Source organism: Hypanus sabinus, chromosome X1 (assembly GCF_030144855.1).
Source record: "Hypanus sabinus isolate sHypSab1 chromosome X1, sHypSab1.hap1, whole genome shotgun sequence".
Classification (NCBI taxonomy): domain Eukaryota; kingdom Metazoa; phylum Chordata; class Chondrichthyes; order Myliobatiformes; family Dasyatidae; genus Hypanus; species Hypanus sabinus.
Window position 1 is genome coordinate 14,355,127 of NC_082738.1, and position 23,381 is coordinate 14,378,507.

The following is a 23,381-nucleotide window of genomic DNA, read 5'->3' on the forward strand; positions in this document are numbered from 1 at the left end:
TGGTTTAAAACGTGGCTTATTTTGATCTACATCTCTCATTTTAAAAAAACAAGTACTGCTCTATCAGTTAAACCAATGAATTTCTCCCTGCAGTCAAGAAGCAAAGGTCAAAGACAGATCACAAGCAATATCAACTCAACAATAACACAGCTCTAATACCAACACTGCTATTACCTAGGAAATTTCAAGGAAAACCTGAAAAATATGACACACACTGACAAAAGTCAGTAGCTCAAATGGTTTTATTAAGCAATTCAATAAAAGAAGTTATAACACATTCTGTTGGGTTCTGGCTGAAGGCATTAAATATGACTCAACACTCCTGTAGAGAAGAGCCCAAAATCATTTGCAGGATCAATCTCAAATCAATTTTTGCTAATCCCTCCTGTTCTGTTACAGTAGCTGTCTCTTTCCTTCTACAACAATTTCCTTACTGGGCGTCGGATGAAGAACAGGGTCACTGCTCCCACCAGTGGCATGTCTCCGATTAAGGGCTCAAGAATCACTCGAAGCATTCCATGGAGCTGTGGGGAAGATAGACAAAAGTCAGTAACTGAAAGAATCAATGGCTCTGAGCTGCCACAGAACAAATCTATTGCTGACAGTGCAGAATCACGGCCAAGAATACTGAAATTGGCCAGCAGTTTGTTCCCCAAGCTTGCCTCTTATGGAACAGCTGCGTTCAACAGGTGGCTAATATAATAGCAGCCGTTGTAGCAAGATTATGCTTTAATACCACTGATTCTCCTTCTGAAGCCACACTTCAATACTTATATAGGGACCACAGATGAAGTCAACTGTGCCCATCTGTTCCCCTCATTCCCAATTCTGTTACCTCAACTCCGTGGCTTTTTCTATTTCCGTAGCTTGTTTCTCTGTCCTATCATTGACCTAATTCTGAGTCCAATATTCTCATAACCTGGTGTAAAACCAGCCATTTTGTCACAGTGGCTGACACCATACTGTCTCATCCACTTACTCCTGCAATCCAGATGATGCTTGCTTTATAGGAGGGTTGGCTGCAAATTGGCTGCTACTGCAAATTGGCCGCTGATGCATCTGGATGGCTGCAGATTGCCTGTTTGTGCAGATTGGCTGCGCGTTGCCTGCTGGCGACAGACTGCAGACAGTGCATTTTGCTCTTGCCATAATTTCATTAGATAGATACTTTATTGATCCCAAAGGAAATTACAGTGTCACAGTATTAGACACTATCTGTATAATTAGCAAATGTTTTTTTAAAAATGAGGCACAAACATATTTGCACCTAATATCCCTGTGCAGGGCTTGCTGGTGCTTGCTCCAGTGTAGGTCTGAGTTTCCTTGTCCATACCCACAAACAGACAAATTAGTGCCCTACTCTTGGCCATTCATGTAGTGCTGTGTATGGTCATCAACATGAAACATTTCTTGAGATGAAAAAATAGCTTCAATTTGTTTTATTTTAAAGAAAATATCCACTGTGAAATAGCGCAAAACTCAGTTTTATTTCATAAATTGATTTTCTATGTTTTATACAGACCTTCCTCATTTTTCTTTTAGCTGGAAAAGTAAAGAATCTAGGTGCTGACCAATCAACCTACCTAGATACATCAATGCTTAGGAAAGGTTCGATCCAGGAGCAGTTTGAAGTTGCTTCAGCTAATAGTAATGTAACAGTCAACAGCCAAAAATTAAGAGTTTATTATGTCCTTGTCAGTTAAACCATTTTAACTACCAGCTCTTGAACTGTCAAAACATTCAGTAATATCTCCAAACCTCCAGATGCTGATATTATCCACTGGTGAAATTGTAATAGTGATTTTCATAGTTTAATCTTGTCATGTTAGTAAAATCTAAGAGGTACCATTGCAAGGCCTTAAGCTATAGTGCTTCCCATCTACTGGAACCCATTACTAGTAAATCTGATTCAACACCATATCCATATACTTTCCATCAAAAAATTCCAGATGGGGACTTTGACCCATTTTGCCTCTGTCCGACCTGAGCACTTAGACATGTGATCCAGTACTATCACTACTATGCTAGTTGTCATCAGTGATCAGAACAGATACTAAGGTGTGAACATGGAACCTTTCAGATTCACACATGACAGTGCATTTGTCTGCTGTGGCATTGAGTATGGTATTTTAAAATGGAATCATAATCTGTTTCAAGTGTTATTTGCAACAAGGATGCTCTAACTTAGTGGGTACAGATTTACAAAGGCAACTGAGCTTGCTCTTTCCCATCAAATGACCTACCTGGATACCATTCACTCCAGCTTTGCAGAAATACTTCTTTACTTCAACATTGATTTCACAGTCACCAATGTAACTACAGAGGAAAGACAACAGAGGAAACCCCATTTTAGAGAATCTCAGCATGCATAGTGTATTGACAAACTGGTGTTTTTGGTTTATTTAAAGGCCAATTTAATTATCAATCTGGAGTTGTCAGCTAGAGAAGTGAGGGTGACATGTGATCATGAATTTGTGTATGTGTTCACAGTCATATCAAACAGAAGCTGGTAACTCAAGGCCAAAACCACCAGCCGATTTACTTGAAGGAAGTCTTGGCTAAGTCACAACCAGCAAAGCCTTAATATCAAGCAGCACCAATAGAGACCATAGCAATCTCAAATAGTAAGACAGTGATAGTGTTGGGAGACTGTATCAGAAAAAGCAAGAAACTAATTTCACATAAAAGCATTTGCACAAGTTCAATCTATTTAAATAAAAACTCTCTAAACCTGGTTACATAAAAAAAAACATTTATTCATTTACTTCTCCATGTTACTTGTGTGACAGACCACACAAGATGTTGAAATACATACATCAAACCTGGGAGAAATTCTGCGATATGGAAGAAACCCTGCACTTCAATAGTCACTGTATGTTGCTGGGGCACCCCAACATGCTGTGAAGCCTTAAATCAGTAGCTTAGTTTTGATTTTCAAAACCTATCTTTCAATCCTACGAGTACCTTGAGCATTTTGAAAATGTTTTTCCTGATGTACAATTATTCCTTTTTTAGCACACTATTTCAAGTGATAAGTTGGTGCAGTGATAGGAGCAGGAATGGATGAGCATGTCTGCCTCATGAAAAGGAGGCACCAACTGGGAAGCCCTTTCTCCATCTGCCACTTCTACTCAAGTATCTCAGATGAGCTGATTATTTGTCCAGTTGTCCACTGCAATAAAAACAGAAAGCACTAAAAAATACACAAATCAGGCAGCATGTGTGGGTACGGAGCATAATCAACTGACGAAGTCTCTACATTAGCCTGGAACATACAGCATGTTGGGACGAATCATTCTGTTACTGCCTGGTTCACCTCTTCATTAATTCTTCCAAGCTATCATGGAAGAGGCATTTACCAGACAAACTGAAAAAATACTTGCAGAGCACTGGAACTGTGTCTCTAAACTTTATCTCACTGACAGGTGTCAGTTGTCCCTGAAGTGTATAACACAGAAGTCCATTTAGCTGTTCATTTCCATGCTCTGTTTAAGCAATCCTATCTTTCTTCTTGTACCTCTACAGTGGTTTCCATGCAACATTGTAGAAGTGACAAAAGGAGTGCCTGTTGCTTTGGGGAGAAATGTGACTTTTTTTTTAAAACTGACCTTGCACCCAGTGGCATACAGTGAATTGCTGCTGCTGCTCAGAACATTGCGCAGAAAAGTATTATTGAACCTCCCACTATGAAATAAAATTAGGAAGTTGAATAAAGCTGCAGATTAGTCTAAAGAGGTTCAGAAATAGGAGGATTTTGTGATCCATTGCAAGCTTCTATGTTAGAAGTAATCTGGCCTTTCGCAAGTTTCAACTTAGCTCCTTTGGCAAGATTTTGCGCCAGCCACTTGTGTGCTTGCACACCTCTTGCACTAGCCTGGTGATGCTTCCGATGAATATCAAAATAGTCAAATGAACAAGTGTGCAACATCATGGTTTTTGCACAGAAGCAGTGTTCCAACCTCAGTACCACCCTCACTGTAAAGCCTATTTTGCACAGGATCAAGATAAGGTAGAGGTATAAAACAGACTTTGGATGCTTTTGTTGCAGTATTTTATTATATCTTTTTGGTGCAGTCTACTGATACAAGCCATTTAGGTTCAAGCTACAAGTTGCCAAGTGAAGGTTGCAGTTATTGATGGAGATTTATTCCGATACTATATTTTATGGTTAAAGTGAAAAAAGATGCATTTTTGAGAACTAGTGTATCATTAACCATATCTGCAAACAGTGGCACACCCAGCTACAAACTGCCAAGCCTAACTGTACCTACATTGATGACTGCATTGGTGCTGCTTCATGCACCCATGCTGAGCTCATCAATTTCATAAATTTTGCCTCCAACTTCCACTCTGTCCTTAAATTCACTTAGTCCATTTCTGACACCTCTCTCCCCTTTCTCAATCTTTGTCTCCGTCTCTGGAGACAAACTGTCTACCAACATTTTTTAATAAACCTATTGATTTCCACAGTTATCTCGACTATACCTCTTCCCACTGTCTCCTGTAAAAATGCCATTCTTTTTTCTCAGTTCCTTCAGCTCTGCCACATCTGATCCCAGGATGAGACTTTCCTTTCCAGGACATCAGAGATATCCTCCTTCAAAGAATAGGGTTTCCCTTCCTCCTCCATTGATGCTGCCCTCACCTGAATTTCCTTTATTTCCTGGACATCCACGCTCACCCCACCTTCCCACAGCCTTAACAGGGATAGAGTTCCTCTGGTCCTCACCTACCACCCCATGAGCCTCCACATCCAACACATCATTCTCTGCAACCTCCACCATCTTCAACAGAACCCTACCACCGAACACACCTTTATCTCTCCCCAAATCTCCGCTTTCCCACAGGGATCACTGCCTCCATGATTCCCTTGCCCATTTGCCCCTCAACACTAATCTCCCTCCTGGCACTTATCTCTGCAAGCAGAAGTGCTACACCTGTCCATTCACCTCCTCCCAAACCACCATTCAGGGCCCCAAATAGTCCTTCCAGCTGAGGCAACTCTTCACTTGCAAATCTGTTGGGGTCATTTATTGTATCAGGTGCTCCAACTTGATGGCAGATACATAGATTTCTCCTTTCAGTATTTTTTTTGTCTTTTTTCTCTTCTATTCCCCACAGTGGTCTCACATCTCTTCTCCTCACCTGCGTATCACCTCTCAATGGTCCACTCTCCTCTTCTATCAGATTCCTTTTTCTCCAGCCCTTTATCTTTCCAACCCACCTGGCTTCACCCATTGCCTTCTAGCTAGTCCCCTTCACGCACCCCCCCCCACATCTTTTTATTCTGACATCTTCTCTCTTCCTTTCTAGTCCTGAGTAAGGGTCTCAGCCTGAAACATCAACTGTTTATTCTTTTCCATAGACGCTGCCTGACGTGCTGAGTTCCTCCAGCATTTTGTCTGTGTTGTATCTACAGTCACCAAGTCAGTACAAAATTTCTCCTGGTTTTCAACTGATGTGTAACAACAGCAAGGCCCAATTTGTAGCAGGCACCAAGATCCTTAACATCTCCACCGCTAGTGTCTTCTAGGTTAATGCTGTTATTTACATGGAGAAACAATTAAATGATACACTAATTAGCGCAGACAATTGCATCTCCTTTCCCATCATTGAAGAGCCAAATACTGCTATCTAGTATTATCTCTCCAGTGCATGAGAAAGGTCAGCAATGAGAATGCTCAGATCAGTGGAACTGGTACTTCCTCAGTTCCCCACTAAGTCATGTGGCAATTTCAGCTTAAGTTAATGCATACACTAAAGGATTGTAGGGTTCTGAGCTGCTTTCTGTTATTTAATCTTGGAGTGAGTATGTGCCACTAAATACAAGGATCACAGTGGAAAGCGAAAGCCCCCTCTATAAGTTTAGTGTACACTGAGGGATCACATAATGACAGTTGTGCAACAAGGCCAACCCAGCCTAGCTTTAGCAAGTAACCACAATTAATATAGGTAAGTCTTGTTACATGCTGGTATTAAGATTGGTGGTGGTGTTGTCACAACCACGGATTCAGCAGTGCAGTAGATACGGCAATTACACTTGTTAACTTGCACATGTCAGCTAATTATTATCTAATTGTGACAGTATTTAACTCCACACTTGTTGTCATAGTGTTTGCCGAGACTTGGACAGAGCACAGCAACGCTTTGCTGCCTGTTTGCCTTTGGCCTTCCCTGAGAAATTGGACTGATTCTGAAGACTAGCGGTCTTCGTTTGATATTTAGATATTCTTTTCAGCCGCAGTGTAGGCTTCATTTCCCTTTTGAGAGTTTTAGTTAACAGCCCTGTTTGGCCTAGCATTTATTGCTTATTTTCCCTGTAACACTGTTCACATTAAAGTCTGTGAACTATCGACCTGCTTCAGTGTCTCTCACTCCGTACTTGGGCCATATCCGAACCTGGTAACAGCAAGTCTTGACCACACAAAGATGGACCCAGCAGAGAGAGAGCAACTGACCTTGGCTGTGAGATTCATTGGTCAGGTAGGAGACAAGCAAACAGGTAACGAACCATTGCTGAACTCTGTCCAAGTCTTGACAAACACTACGACAAGTATGGAGTTAAATATGATTAGAAATTTGCTGATGACACAAAGGTTGGGGATGTTGTGAATACTGTGGAGGGCTGTCAGGGGTTACAGCAAAACACTGATAGGATGCAAAACTGGGCTGAGAAGTGGCAGATGGAGTTCAACCCAGATAAGTGTGAAGTGGTTCATTTTGGTAGGTCAAATATGATGGCAGAATATAGTATTAATGGTGAGACTCTTGGCAGTGTGGAGGATCAGAGGGTTCTTGGGGTCCGAGTCCATAGGACGCTCAAAGATGTTACGCAGGTTGACTCTGTGGTTAAGAAGAAATATGGTGCATTGGCCTTCATCAACCATGGGGTAGAGTTTAGGAGCTGAGAGGTAATGTTGCAGCTATATAGGACCCTGGTCAGACCCCACTTGGAGTACTGTGCTCAGTTCTGGTCGCCTCATGACAGGAAGGATGTGGAAGCCATAGAAAGAGTGCAGAGGAGATTTACAAGGATGTTGCCTGGATTGGGGAACATGCCTAATGAGAATAGGCTGAGTGAACTCGGCCTTTTCTCCTTGCAGCGACGGAGGATGAGAGGTGACCTGATAGAGGTGTACAAGATGATGAGAGGCATTGATCGTGTGGATAGTCAGAGGCCTTTTCCCAGGGCTGAAATGGCTAGCACGAGAAGGCATAGTTTTAAGATGCTTGGGAGTAGATACAGAGGAGATATCAGGGGTAAATTTTTTACGCAGAGTGGTGAGTGCGTGGAATGGGCTGCCATTGACGGTGGTGGAGGTGGATACGATAGGGTCTTTTAAGAGACTCCTGGATAAGTACATGGCGCTTAGAAAAACAGAGGACTATGGGTAACCCTAGGTAAATTCTAAGGTAAGGACATGTTTGGCACAGCATTGTGGGCCAAGGGGCCTGTATTGTGCTGTAGGTATTCTATGTTTCTAAATACTATCACAATTAAATAAAAATTAGCTGACACATGCAAATTCACAAGCACAATTACCATATCTACTGCACTGCCGAATCCGTGGCTGTGACAGTTATGGATAGTGTGGAGAGTTGTTGTAGGTTACAAGGGGGCATTGACAGGATGCAGTGATGGGCTGTGAGCTAGCAGATGGAGTTCAACCTGGAAAAGTGTGAAGTGATACACTTTGGAAGGCCGAATGAAGATAGGGTGCAAGGTTAGTGGCAGGGTTCTTAGCAGAGTGGAGGAACAGTGGCATCTTGGGGTCCACGTCCATAGAACCCTCAAAGCTGCCACACAAGTTGGTAAGGTTGTTAAGAAGGTGTATGGTGTGTTGGCCTTCATTAGTTGGGGAGGATTGAGTTCAATAGCCATGAGGCAACGTTGCATCTCTATAAAACTCTGGCTAGACCACACTTGGAGTATCGTGCTCAGTTCTAGTCAACTCATTACAGGAACCTTTAGAGAGGGTGCAGAGCAGATTTACCAAGATGCTACATGGACTAGAGAGCAAGTTAGGGCTTTTCTCTCTGGAGTGAAGGAGGTTGACAGGTGGCTTGACAGAGGTGTATAAGATGGTAAGAGGCATAGAGAGAGTGGATAGCTGGAGACCTTTTCCCAGGGCAGAAATACCAGAGGGCGTAATTCTGCGGTGTTTGGAGAAGTTTGGGGGTGGGGGAGGAAGCAGGATGAAACATGCTGAGAGGTGTGGTGGTAGAGGCAGAAACATTAAAGACATTCAAGAGACTCCTCGATAGGCATGTGGTTGAAAGGAAAAAAATGGAAGGTTATGTGGGAGGTAAAAGTTTGAATGATTTTGGAGCAGGTTAAAAGGTCAGCACAATATCATGGGCCAAAGGGCCTGTACTGTTTTATGTTCTATGCACAATGGTCAAATATTTAAAGATGGGACTGAACTGATTTTTTAGATGTTATTTATTTAGGGGTACAGCACGGAACAGGCCCTTCCAGCTCACTGAGCTGCACAGCTCAGCATCCCACCGTTTTAATCCTAGCCTAATCATGGGACAATTTACAATGACCAATTAACCTACAAACCAGTACATCTTTGGACCATGGGAGGAAACCGGAGCACCCGGAGGAAACCCACCTGCACACGGGAAGGAATGTACAAAGTTGCATACAGAGGATGCCGGAATTGAACTCCAATTTCCAACACCAAGACCTGTAATAGTGTCGTGCTAACCAATATGACACCTTGGCGCCCTCTGTATAGAGTTTATGAAAACAAGTATTGTAATTTTGCACAACACTTCGCTCAAGTAATAACTGTAAAGAATGTTGCAAAGCAATAATGTGTGGTATGCATACTCAGGCTATTTCCAATATACACACAACTAAAGAGTCTTTGCTTGCCAAATTTGTTAAAAAGTGCTATTGTCTCTACACCTCTACAGAAATGCTCTAATGTGCCAACTCACCAGCCAAAGATTCTTGGGTGCTTCACCACTGTCACTTAGCAACCAACATAGTTTGTTTCCTCCATTTTGAATCAGCTATTCCTGCTTTTGGTGTGCTACATATTCCCTAGCCACAAACACTTTGGGAAGGTCAGTAAATATATAAGCATTACTTTGCCTTCTTAATGGATTGAATATTTTTGCCCACCCACATAGGGGAAAACCTCAAAGAAAACAGAATTTACAGAAAATGCTCAACAGGTCAGGTGACATTTGCAGACAGAAAAACAGGTTTAGTGTTTCAGATCAATGAACTTTGCATCAGGACTGTTCAAAAAGATCATTCCTTTGAAACACTGACAGTTTTTCTCTCTCCACAGAAAGTGCCTGACTAGCTGAATACTTCCAGCATTTTCTGGCTTAACTCAAATTTCTAGTATGTGCAGTATATTGTTATGTTGTAGCGGTGTGCTAAACGCAGCGCTGAAATAACGACATGGAGTCAGTAAACTGCAGTTAAAGAAGATTTTATTCGAACTTCACAGCCTCACTTTAAAGCCTCCCTGATCCCACCCTCCCCGGGCGCGGATGCTGCAGGAAGCACGTACTCACTGTCCCGCGCGGGCTTTTCCCTTTGTTGGTGAAGCAGACCTGGCACCCTTTTGGACTGGCCTTTGTGCCGGCGCGCTGGCTATTTGTGAGCCGGTTCGAGTGCGCTAGGAAGTGGGTCGCCACATAACCGCCCCCCCCAGAACCGGCGGTACACCCCCCAATGTCCACAGTCTGGGCCGGACCCTGTTTGGGAGGTCGGCCTCTGCGCCGCGGTGCCAGAAACTCGACCGGTTGCGCCAAGTCCACATGGGCTGGTTTGAGTCAGTCCACTGTGAAAACCTCCTCTCTCCCCCCAACGTCCAGCACGAACTTGGACCCATTGTTCCTGAGCACCGTAAACGGCCCCTCGTAGGGCCGTTGCAGCGGTGGCCGATGCCCGCCCGCCCCTTCGTACAAACACAAACACTTACAGTTCTGCAGGTCTTTGGGTACGCAGGTCGAGTTCTGTCCATGCTGCGAAGTGGGTATGGGGGCCAGGTCACCGAGCCTCTCGCGTAGTCTGCCCAGGACTGCTGCGGGATCTTCCTTGTGCCTCCTTGGGGCTGGTATGAACTCCCCAGGGACGACCAGGGGTGCGCCGTACACCAACTCGGCCGACGAGGTGTGCAGATCGTCTTTGGGCGCCGTGCGGATCCCGAGTAGGACTCAGGGAAGCTCGTCCACCCAGTTAGCTCCTCTCCGGCGGGCCACGAGAGCCGACTTTAGGTGACAGTGGAAACGCTCCACCAGGCCATTCGACTGTGGGTGGTAGGCAGTTGTGTGGTGCAGCTGTGTCCCCAAAAGGCTGGCCATAGCTGACCACAGGCTGGAGGTGAACTGGGCGCCTCTGTCGGAGGTAATGTGGGCCGGTACACCAAAGCGGGACACCCAGTGCCCGGGCGCAAGATTCGGAGGTGGTGTCGGTGAGCGGGATCGCCTCTGGCCATCTTGTGAACCGGTCCACGATAGTGAGGAGGTGCCGCACTCCGCACGACACTGGCAGGGGGCCCACAATATCCACAAGAATGTGGTCGAAACACCGGTGGGTGGGGTGTAACTGCTGCGGCAGAGCTTTGGTGTGCCGCTGCACCTTGGCTGTCTGGCAGTGCATGCACGTTCTGGCCCATTCACTGACTTGCTTGCGGAATCCGTGCCAAACGAACCTGCTGGAGACCATCCGGACGGTTGTCCTGATGGAGGGATGTGCTAAGTTATGAATGGAGTCGAAAACGCGTTGCCGCCAAGGTGCCGGGACGACGGGACGGGGCTGGCCAGTGGCGACGTCACAGAGTAGGGTCCTCTCACCCGGGCCTACGGGGTGGTCCTGGAGCTGCAAACCGGAGACTGCGGTTCTGTAACTTGGGATCTCCTCGTCTGCCTGCTGCGCCTCTGCCAGTGCTTCATAGTCTACCCCCGGGACAGGGCTTGAATATTAGGGCGGGAGAGGGCGTCCGCCACGACATTGTCCTTTCCCGAGACAAGCCGGACATCCGTCTGTATTCAGAGATGTAGGACAGATGGTGCTGCTGGCGGGACGACCAGGGATCGGACACCTTCGTAAACGTAAAGGTAAGTGGCTTGTGGTCTGTGAACACGGTGAAGGGCCTACCTTCTAAGAAGTACCTGAAATGCCGGATTGCCAGGTATAGCGCCAATAGTTCCCGGTCGAAAGCACTGTATTTGAGCTCGGGTGGTCGCAGGTGTTTGCTGAAAAACGCCAGGGGTTGCCAGCGACCTTCGATGAGTTGCTCCAGTACCCCACCGACTGCCGTGTTTGATGCGTCCACTGTGAGGGCGGTAGGGACGTCCATTCTGGGGTATTAGCATTGCGGCGTTCGCCAAGGCTTCTTTCATTTTAATGAAAGCGGCGGCGGACTCCTCATCCCAGGTAATATCCTTGCCCGGACCCGACATCAGGGCGAACAGGGGGCGCATGATTCGGGCAGCTGAAGGGAGGAAGTGGTGGTAGAAATTTACCATACCCACGAATTCCTAAAGGCCTTTGATTGTGGTGGGTTGGGGGAAATGGCAGACCGTGTCTACCTTAGCGGGCAGAGGGGTTGCCCCGACTTTAGTAATCCTGTGGCCCAGGAAGTCAATGGTGTCGAGCCCGAACTGGCATTTGGCCGGGTTGATTGTTAGACCGTACTCACTCAGTCGGGCGTAGAGTTGACGGAGGTGGGACAGATGCTCCTGACGACTGCTGCTTGCTATGAGGATGTCGTCCAAATAGATGTAAGCGAAGTCCAGGTCCCGTCCCACCGCGTCCATTAACCGCTGGAACGTCTGTGCGGCATTCTTCAGGCCGAACGGCATGAAGGGGAACTCGAAAAGGCCGAACGGGGTGATGAGAGCCGTTTTGGGGACGTCGTCAGGATGCATCGGGATTTGATGGTATCCCCGGACGAGATCTACCTTGGAGAAGATCCGTGCGCCGTGCAGGTTTGCTGCAAAGTCCTGAATGTGCGACACAGGGTAGCGGTCCAGTGTTGTAGCCTCATTCAGCCTGCGGTAGTTGCCGCATGGTCTCCAGCCCCCTGTCGCTTTGGGCACCATGTGCAGGGGGGAGGCCCATAGGCTGTCGGACCGCCGGATGATCCCCAATTCCTCCATCCTCTGGAACTCCTCCTTCGCCAGTCGGAGCTTGTCCGGGGGAAGCCGCCGAGCGCGGGCGTGGAGGGGTGGTCCCTGGGTCGGGATGTGGTGCTGTATGCCGTGTCAGGGCATGGCTGCCGTGAACTGTGGTGCCAGAACCAATGGGAAATCCGCCAGGACCCTGGTGAAGTCGTTGTCGAACAGCGTGATGGAGTCGAGGTGAGGGGCTGGCAACTGGACTGCACCCAGGGAGAACGTCTGAAAGGTCTCGGCGTGTACCAGTCTCTGCCTCGGCAGGTCGACCAGCAGGCTGTGAGCCCGCAAAAAATCCGCACCCAGAAGCGGTTGGGCTACGGTGGCCAGTGTGAAGTCCCACGTGAACCGGCTGGAGCCGAACTGTAGCTGCACCATAGGTCCTTACTGTGCTGCCGTTCACGGCCCTCAGGGGGGGGACCCGGTGCCTTGTTGCGGGTGTCGTAACTTGTCGGAGGTAAGACGCTGATCTCAGCACCGGTGTCGACCAAAAAACAGCATCCCGACCTCTTGTCCCACACATACAGGAGGCTATCCCGATGGCCAGCCATCGTAGCCATCAGCGGCGGCTGGCCCTGGCGTTTCCCGGGAACTTGCAGGGTGGGCGACAGCGGCGGGCTTTTGCGCCCCACCGCTGGTGGTAGAAGCACCATTGTTCGTTGGTCTCCCCACTCCTGCCTCTGGGGTTAGCGGGCTCTGCGGCCGGGCCTGGTCTGGTTTGCTGCTGGAAGCATGACCTGGTGATCTGTGCGACCGACGCCCCACTCTCCTTCTTGGCGTTCCACAGCAAGTCCGCCCGGGCTGCCACCTTCCGGGGGTTGCTGAAATCCGTGTCGTACAGCAGCAGGCGTACGCCCTTGGGCAGCTGCTCCAGGAATGCCTGCTCAAACATGAGGCAGGGTGTGTGTCCGTCGGCGAGAGACAACATCTCATTCATTAAAGCCGATGGAGGTCTGTCTCCCAAGCCATTCAGGTGCAGTAAACGGGCAGCCCGCTCGCGCTGTGAGAGTCCGAAAGTCCTTATGAGCAAGGCTTTGAAGTCTGTGTGTTTGCCGTCCTCCGGGGGCGACTGTATGAACTCCTCAACCTGGGCGGCTGTCTCCTGGTCGAGGGAGCTCACCACGTAGTAGTAACGTGTGTCCTCTGAGGTTATCTGCCGAACGTGGAATTGGGCTTCTGCTTGCTGGAACCATAGGTGAGGTCGCAGCGTCCAGAAGCTTGGCAGTTTCAACGAAACCGCATGAACAGATGCAGCGTCATTCATCTCCGGTCCAAATATCGTTTGGACCGTCGGGGTCACCAATTGTAGCAGTGTGCTACACGCAGTGCTAAAATAACGACACGGAGTCGGTAAACTGCAGTTAAAGAAAGATTTTATTCGAACTTCACAGCCTCACTTTAAAGCCTCCCTGATCCCGCCCTCCCCGGGCGCGGATGCTGCAGGGAGCACGTATTCACAGTCCTGCGCGGGCTTTTCCCTTTGTTGGTGAAGCAGACCTGGCGCCCTTTTGGGACTGGCCTTTGTGCCGGCGCGCTGGCTATTTGTGAGCCGGTTCGAGTGCGCGAGGAAGCGGGTCGCCACAACTTGATGTTTTCGACATCAGATACATGGCTATGCAGTTAATGGTTTAAACGTGGTTACATCCATTCATGACAGTAACACTGCCAACCATCCCATGATCATTCACATCATAGATTCCTATGATCTTGAGATTTGGAAGTACACACCCACTTTCACTGTTTAAAGCAGAAGTTGTTTCATGAACAACATCAATAGTGCATGTGTGGCTAAAACAAAGGAAATAAAATCTCTTTTGAATTGAACCTTGCACCAGCACCCAGGAACAATAGTGGCTTAACAATTAATTCCTACCAGTACCAAGAGATTATTCTTGGAGTTAAACAATGATCACAAAGAGGCAATTATTATGATTGAAATTATTTATCTTCCCAAGTCTTCATCTGTCCCTCTCCCAGCCTCCAAATGCGTTCCACGTCTTCATTATCATTTCATCCAACACATATTGTAGCCAGGTGATTCTGTGTCACTTGGTAGACAATTAACTTCCCATCCTTAATGAGTTGGTGTACAATCTAGAAGCAACACTGATTTCTCCACCTCTGGAGATAACCATATCTGAAGCTTCCTGCAGTTTCAGAACTCCACCAATTGATATTCCAGTGGGCACCTAGTGGCCAGCTACTCTCAAAGAGCACTACCGTTCGTCAGGTAAACTGTTTCATATTATGTTAGAAAGAGCTCAGAAAAAAGCTCAACTGACACCAATGCAAGTGCAGTCCAAAACTGTTAATCATCAGCCTCACCTTTAAAAATATTTTGGGAAACCACAAGCAAATTTTCCAATTAATATTCCAATAACATTGGTAAATGAAAGTAACCAGAATTAACACAGGTTACCTAGCCAAAGTATAAATAAATTTAGATCACAGGTGAATTGTTTCCTACATATGGAGTTATAGAGACATGATAATTGTATTATATCATAAGTGTCAGTGAAGTAATGCCATACAAATTTTCACTTATGCTTCACAGCACCCAGTGTGCCCACAGCAGTTGAAAGGTAGTGTGATTGCAAATGGAATTAGGATAACAGAAAAATGAGTTGGGTCCTCACTAGCAAGTTAGGGCTTTGGATTAAAAAAATGGGTGAAGGCTGAGAAATGAGGAGGAGTTGGACAGGTTCTCTCTCCTGACTATCCTATTCCCTCCCTCAGTAATAATGACAGAGCCATAGAATAAGCTTTTAAAAATGAGGGTATGTTTCATGGCCTGATTATTACAGAAAACAACCATGGAGCATAAAGGAACTTTAGAGAGCAACATGAGACCACTGGATTGGTATTTCGAGCAAAAGTTGTCTAATAATTTATGAACATGATTGGCCAGCACACACTTTACATGAAAATATCTTTTCCATTGGCGCTTAATTAGGATAGTGGAATTGAATAAAGAATCAATTACCTGATATGCAGGTCAAGAATGACCTGCCTTTGGTCTGCACCTGAATGCACCTGTACTCCATGAATCTTCAGAGGCTGAAAGACATTTTAGAGGTTTGATATGTTCACTAGTCACTTACATATACCATCTTTTCCTTGATATTTGGAACCCGTTTCAATGAATTTGGTTTGCAATAAACATGTTTCTGCTACTTAGAGTAAAATTTCCTTGTTGGTTCATCAAATTTAGCAAGTGAACAACTGAAAACCTAGATTCATTCTACGAGTGTTGAGAACACCACAATCAGACACATTTCAGAACATTAAGTCAGAGAGGGGTTTGTTCGACAAAACAACTAATATCTACCAATTATTACTAATTAGTGCATATGCTTAAGTGTTGGTTAAAGACTCATGGTCCCTGTAGTCAAAAAGATTTACCAACTTAGGTTCATACCCTAGTAATGGGTAGTAGTAATATTACTAGTAACACTAGTAATAGTATGTCATTGGGAGAATGACAGTGAACTTGGTAAGCCTTGTGCTATGTAAATGGGCCACTAGTATTTACTCCAGTATGACACTTCTTTTCCCAATTGAATTTAATCACTCATTTCATTTAGAAATAATAACTCAACAATATGTGCTAATTACAAAGATTATGGATTACTGTATACGAAAGAACCTGCCTGAGGATTGGGAGTAATTTGGGAATTAGCAAAAATAACCAAAATGTTGATTAAAAAAAAGCAAATTAACAAAAATAATATAAAAGTGTATGTAACTATGCATAAGTGAAGAGGATAACAAAAAAGGGTTCTTTAGGGGACAGAGCAAAGAGAAATTATAGTGGGGAATTAAAAAGAGGAATTAATCAAATAAATTTAAGAATGCAAGTAGTAGGGTAGATAAGATAAAGACCACTGGATGTTCCTGGAAATCGGAGGCTGTGAACCTTGGGAATTGTCCACCCAGAAGATTAAGAATGCAGATTTGTTAAGAATATTTAAGACTGAGATTGATAGCTCATTCAGTTCTAAGGGAATTTTGTAAAAGGTAGATTTGAAATAGTCAGCCATAATTTTATTGAATGGTGTAGTAGGTTGGATGAGCCATCTGGTCTTCTCCCTGCTTCTAGACCTTTATATTTATGTTCAGTTTGTGTTCATTTGCTGTATTCATCACAGTACAAGCCAACCTGATCGATATCTGAAAATTCACACATGCATTAAGTACTACCTTATTAAAGCTGCCTTCTAGGACAACCTTAGTTTACAATTTTCTTACTATTATGCGAGGAGTTTGTAGAAGCCTAAATGACAACAATAATAAGCTTGCACATTAGTCAAATGGGCTCTATGGTCAATTTGCCTGCTAACACTTACAGTCAAGACTTAAAATGAGAAGAACTGCACTTGAACAAGATACACAAAAGTGTACAGCAAACTATACTGCAGCACCAGGACTAATCTTCAGGGGTGGGTAAGAGAAAGCAAACAGATAATAGCAACAGCAGATAGCTTGACACCCAATTATTCTGTAGATATGCTATAGGATTCAGTGTATCAAACAGTGAAGAAACTAACAGACGCAAGCTACATGAAAATTAACACTTGTTATTGGAACACTATTTAAAATATGCAGATACCCAATTACCTTTACTCCAAAGTTGACTTTTGTGAAGGCAAACGTTTGTAGGTGGTTGTTCGAACCACGAATACTGGGAGCAATGGAGTTCACCAACAGTTTCTCCAGGTATTGGCCGACAAATGGCCATGCCTGCCGCAGAATCTACCAATGACAATGTCTCAGTTAGATTGTTACTTTTGAGAATTTTATCTTAGATCTAACAAATACACCGAAGACTCGGGCATCATATTTTTGTTTTAGTTATTGTTTGCCCTTTTTCTAAGCCTGCATTATCTTTCCAAAATGACAGCACAACATATTAATCTTGAGGAATCTAGGCCACTCAGTAACCCATTCACCATGGTGCTCCCATGGAAATTCATCTTCCAAGTTTACTTCTCGTTTCAGGAGGGGATTGTTGAAACAAAAAACAGAAGATCCTCTTTCTAGTCAGAGAATGGTTAAACTATGCACACTTTTTGACAATAATCCTGCTAGAAAATAAGGTATTTTTATTTGAAGATCAAGTTAATCAAGGTTGGCATGTTTTCATGAAATAAAGTCTCATTTACACTTACCCACTTGAAAGGCATGAAGCAGGTTTAGTTTAAATGCTCCACTCATGTTAAAATAGGAGCCTTAAGATTTAGACATCTCCTTGGCCATCATATTTGTGCCAGATAGTGCAGTTTTGAATCCAATAAATGACTGGGCACAATGTGGTTGTGAGAAACTTGCAATGTTTTCAGTTTCATTGAATCAGAAAAGTTAGTGGCTCCAAAGTACCATCTTTTTTGCAGCAATGATCAGTTCTATACAGGCTGTTTATACAAGCAAGGCATCTTTATATTTGATATTTTATGGAGAATAATAAAATTTGTAATTGCTGTTGTGTTTAATACTGATCATTTACTACTCCATCTTTTTGTAGCCTTAACCTCTATCAATAGACTGTTAATTCTTCTGTGTATTAAAGTAACAGAAACTCTTTTCAAGAAATTGTGCTACAGAAACTTTTAGCAAGAAAAATGGGATCTGTGTACAGGGAGAAGACTACATTGGAAATTACAAAATAAAAATAAATTAAACTGTAGATTTAAGAAAATGTCATCATTATATTGTACTCCCTGAAGTAGGAGGCAGCTGTTTGGCCCCTTATGCATGTTCCCACATTCAATAAGATCATGACTAATCTGTTACCTCTGCACAACTTCAGTGGATTCAGTTCATGTCCCATCAATAGCTAAAATTTTATTGATCTTAAAACTCCCTCAACAGAGCTTGAATGTTGTTTGGCTATTGGGACATCCACTTAATTGGGCCAAAACATACTGGTTCTGATGTGTCCCAATTAACCAGAACCCACTCTATTTAAATTTCAATCTGACTGCATGTCTTTTGCCAAACTCATCTCATTTGTCTAAATGTGCTGGAGATGCGCATTGCAGTCAGTGCAGCCAATTTCACCTTCTGGTTGCATAAGGTTAGAAAAGCTTGCAGTCAAAGTAGGAGTTCCTACCTTATTTAACCAGTCTACACGCTCGAGATCTTGGAAGTTGATCTGTGAAGAGAGAACATATTGCTAATTTAACAAACTAATCAACAAATCCATCAAGGGAATGCTGCAGCATTTAAAATGTGGCTCTCCCCTGAGTGTTAAAAGATCCCTTCAATATTTATCATTGTAAACACATGATTTCATTTTAAGATGAAAATCATCACAATGACTCTTATAATACTGATAATCAAAAGTGGCCTGAGAAAGGCTCACTCCAGCATCAAATGGAAGAACAAACAGCTGACAGTCAAAATAAGTAAATTACTTTTTAATTTTGTTCAACCAACATAAAATCATGAAAATTTATGGTAGAGGAAGCCATCACTTGGGACTGTGTCAATGCCAGCCAAAAATGAACTTTAATCTCACTTCCCAACTTCCAATCAGCCCTATGAGTTATGGCTCTCCAGGTACTCATTCAGATACCTTTTAAATGTGAAGAATGTTTCCTCCTCCACCAGCATGTCAGACAGTAAGTTTCAGACTTGTACCATACATTGAGTGGAAAAGAAAACTTCCTTCAAGTTATCTCAATACTTTGTCACTACTGCCCTCTCATGCAACATGCTATCACATTGGGTACTTTTGCAAACAGAACTACTATAAATATTTAACGATGTCCCATAAAGTCTACAGCTTAGATTTTCCTAGTCATTAAATGAACTTTCAGTCACATATGTATACAGTAACCACTAACATAGTAAAATGTTTCAAGGTGCTTCACAAAACCATTGCGAAATTAAATCTGACTGATTAGCAGCTGGTCAAAGCAGTAGGTTTCAGAGCAGTGGGACCTCAGGTGACTATTACAGTGAACTTCAGGGCTCTATACACCATTTGTTACATTGGGAGTTGACAGGCTACCCACAATACACTGCCTGAGATGAGCTACCCACATTCACCTTCTTGTAGCAACATTTCTGTTGACACTGACATTTTGGGGTCAGTCTGATGGAGATTACAGATGTGTGTATGGTGGTCAGTCCAGTGGCCATTAGTACCCATTATGCACAGATGATACAGACATCTTTGCAGTCCCTTGCTCAGATTATGGTACATGTCAGTGCTTGCACAGAGGGTATTGCTATGAGGCTTACGCTCATCACTAATGATAAAGCCTGCTGGTTATGACAAGACAATGCTCCAATTATGTCAGAAGACTTCATTAGAGTTCCTTGCTAAACCTCATCACTCCTTGCTAGAGGGCTGCATCCTTCCCCATCCCAACATTGAAGTCACGCAGGATCACCTCATTTCACTGCTAAATTAACAACTCCCCCAGAACAAAGCAGAAGTCCTCCTTGCCTTCAGGGGTTGGGGCATGAGCACTGATGACTCCAGCACGTTGGTTCCTTGATCAAGTGAGCCAAAGGGTCATTAGGCATGCTCAATTCAGCGGTGGGGGACATGACTGGTGGCAAAGCTCACTCTGTGAGGAGCATGTCCCTTTTCTGGAGTTGTACACACCACCTTGTTCTTTAAGCAGTTCCAACTGCCGCACAACATGACTCACTCATTACGATGTGAAAGTATTTAAGATCAAGGTATGGTAGTGAAGTGGTGTCTGTCACTCTGAAACATCCAGCAGGGTCCTAATATTTCTGGTCACAAATTTCATATCACAAAATGGGAGATGCCTGGATGTAGCTTCATTTAAACTTGGGCAGCGGTTACACAGGCTTCACAGAGCAAGATTCTAGAGGATCAGTGTATCTATTATTTTTAAAATGTTTGCAGCTCTCCCCATTATTGTTAAGGGCTAGAACTGTTAAGTAATGTTAAGTAAAAAGGTTGTGGGGCAAGGCTAAAGGATTAAAAAGGCACTTGCAACTCAGCAGCAACTTTAAGCAACTGCACGGTCTGTATTTTAGTAGGGCGGGGTGAGAACTCATTAAACAGCTGCAATTATTTGCTCAAACTATTAATTACTGAACTATAGGGGAAGCCTTGGAATGCCACCAATTTGGTCTGCCTAAACTGCATGTTAGCATTGAAACTTTTTTTGTGCAAACTGCAAAAATAAACAAAGTCATATTTTTGTTTTCCCAAAAGCTACAGGGGGAAAATTGTAGATCTTTGGGGGTCAACTGAAATTTTCAGGATTTTGATAAATTTCAGAAGGAATTAAGGAACATGAATCAATGAGGGATACGAGGGGTGATTGTTAAGTTTGTGGCCTAAGGTAGAAGGAGATGAGTTATTAACTTCAAACTTTCTGCATAATCACTCAAAGAGTTGACCTGCATGTGCATGTAACGAGAGCTGTATAACTCATCTCCTTCTGCCTTAGGCCACAAACTTATCAATCACCCATCTGTGGACATTTTCTGGAGGTCCAAGATCCATATGCTCCATGACCACTGGACTAAGTGTGTAAATGTAGGAGGGGACTATGTTGAAAAACAAATGTGCTAGGTTTTCTAAAATTGACTCCTTCTACCTTAGGCCACGAGCATATCAATCACCCCTCGTAATTGAAGCTGAAAGAAAACAATCCATAAATGCACAGGCTTGAGGAGCTGAAGTGACTCAGGCTTCTGTTGCAGTACTTCTATCTGCTTGAGGAAATGTTGCAATTTTGGTTTAAGTCAACTCCAGGTACAATAGCATGCACACACTCATATAAACAATAGACTTCAGAGCACAAAAATGGGCACTGTGGCAGTAATATCACATTCAGACCCATTCAGGAAACCACATTTTCTATTTGCTCAGTGCTTATTATTATATCTGCTAAAGACTTCAAGGGCTGTTTGTAAGCCTTTTCTTCAAAGTGTTTGCGTGAGTAATCAATGACTGTCAGAAAACTACTCTTTAGCACAGTTTCCTGCATGAGTTAGTAGATTCCAATTATGAGCAACAGCTTTCTTGGTATTTCTCTACGCTGACACCAGTTGTTTCTGCAGCTGATTCAGCTAACACATAAACTGGCCACCTGGGTCTGTCTGATCACACTGGATAAGCTTTACTTTCAAATGTATTAAATACAGTAGAAGAAATGTATCTTGTACCTTTAAGCAAGGTCACCTGTTATTGAAATTGTGAGATGATCTTGAGGATATATAGAGCATAAAATTGGCAAACTTTTAAAGCACACTTTACTACATTTAAAGCACATACTACATTTTATTTAATAGCAGTAATTACCAAAGTCAAAAATGATATACTTTTAGCTAGTTATTCAGTTGTCTTCAATGAACTTAAACTTTGTTTTAAAATATTCTCAGTCATGGGTGATTTTAACTTTCCGAATATTAACTGAGATTACCTTCTAGGCCTAGATGGGGTGGAGTCTGCTAATTCATTCATGCGGAACGAGGACGGGTAAATGGTGGAAGTACCCTTTGTGAACAGTGACCATAAAACAGTAAGCTTAAATTTAATCATGGAAAAGGACAAGGTTGGACCTAGAGTTAAGGTCTTGAATGAGAGGACTGGCTGATTTCAAGTCTAAGATGGGACGTATTTCAAGTTGATTAGGAGCAGCTGTTGGAGGGAAAAACAACAACAACAAAAAATCTGATAGTGGGAGGTGTTTAAAAGCAAAATAATAAGAGTTGGCAAGCCCCTGTTAAGGGTAAGAAGCAAAAATTTAGATTGGGGAATTTAGTTAACAACAAAAATTGAAGGTTTAAAAAAACAGGAATAAGGAAGTGTGTATAAGGAAATGGTTATGAATTGAGTCCTTTGAGGATTATAGAGAATACAAGAGAGATTTTAAGGAGGGTGGGATAGGGGCTTGTTTTGCTGCTGTTGTAACTATTTATGTTGTTCTGCTGACACTTGTGGGCTGCCCCCAGCACATCCTTAGGTTGTTTTGGTTGTTAACACAAACAACAGTATGTTTTGATGTGCATGTGATAAATAGGTGTATCTGAACAAATGATTCTGAAAGCACTTGAGGGCAAAAAGAGGACATGAAATGGTCCTGGCCAACAGAATTAGAGAGAATTCCAAATCTTTACAAATATTAGAAGCAAGATGTTGCATTATCCTTAGCCACAGGTGAGGTGCTGGAAGACTGGAGGGAAACCAATGCTGTTTCCAAATTCAAAAAAATGTGTAGTGGAGATTTACCAAGAAACTACAGGCCAGTAAGCCTTGCATCATTAGTAAGGAAACTATTGCAAAAAAATTCTTAGGGATAGGATTTATAATTGCTTGGAAAGGCAAGGACTGATTAGGAAGAGTCTCACAAATCCAACAGAATTTTTTGAGGAGGCTATATAGAAAATATATTCGGGTAGATAGAGCTCATCAGCCTGGGAAGACAGTCCATCTAAGAGAAGGAATACTCTGATTTCAAACCTCCGCTGCCTTGCGACCATACCCACTCATGGGGAAAGCTTCGGGAGTAAACCCTGAGGACAAATCTGGAGCTGGAGTCCCTAAGGCAGTCCAACGTTGCCTTCAACCTTGCTCTGGCAACTCCTGCGACGTCGCTGGTGCCAAGTTGTATCGGCCCTTGCCCATCCCTTGGGCAACGTCGGTGTCCTGAAGAGGGGAGACTTGCTGCTTGGGCAACTGCTGGTCTTCCGTACAACCGTGCCCAGGTCTGCACCCTGGAAACCATTCCAGGCACAGATCCATGGTCGTGCGAGATTAATGGATGCCACCATATAGAAAATTGATGAAGGCAAGACTGTAAATGAGGTTGACATGGACTTTAGTGAGGTTTTTGCCAAGGTTCCACATGGTAGGCTAGTCTAGAAAGTTAGGTCAATATATTTTGGAAAAATGAATTTTAAAATTGGCTTGGTGATAGGATGCAGAGAATAGTAGAGGATGGGTTTTTACTGACTGCAGGGATCTTTGCACAGATCAGTGCTGGCACCAGTGTTTGTCATACACATATATTTGGATGGACATTGTGTAGTCCGTTAAGTTTGCTGATGACTTGAAGATTGTTGGAGTTGTAAATAGTGAAGATGGTTACCCAAGGATACAGAGGGAAAGCTGGGTGGAGCAGCGACAGATGGAATTTAACCCAGACAAGTAGAGGTCAGACATGTAGAGTAAACAGCAGGGACCTCAGAACTGTACATGTATAGAAGAACTTTTAGGTACAAATACAGTTGGCCCTCCT

The 23,381-nt window shown here is 43.8% G+C and overlaps 1 protein-coding gene across 1 annotated transcript in view; it reads right to left on the reverse strand.

Moving 5' to 3' along the window:
* esyt1a (extended synaptotagmin-like protein 1a) overlaps nt 1-23,381 on the reverse strand; it is a 141,889-nt gene that overhangs the window by 52,338 nt on the left and 66,170 nt on the right. The window contains exons 2-6 of the mRNA XM_059955862.1: nt 18,257-18,298; nt 16,765-16,899; nt 15,131-15,204; nt 2,244-2,316; nt 435-524 (exon numbers count right to left, since the gene is read on the reverse strand). Coding sequence (XP_059811845.1) covers nt 435-524; nt 2,244-2,316; nt 15,131-15,204; nt 16,765-16,899; nt 18,257-18,298 — 414 coding nt within the window. The remainder of the gene's footprint in view (nt 1-434; nt 525-2,243; nt 2,317-15,130; nt 15,205-16,764; nt 16,900-18,256; nt 18,299-23,381) is intronic.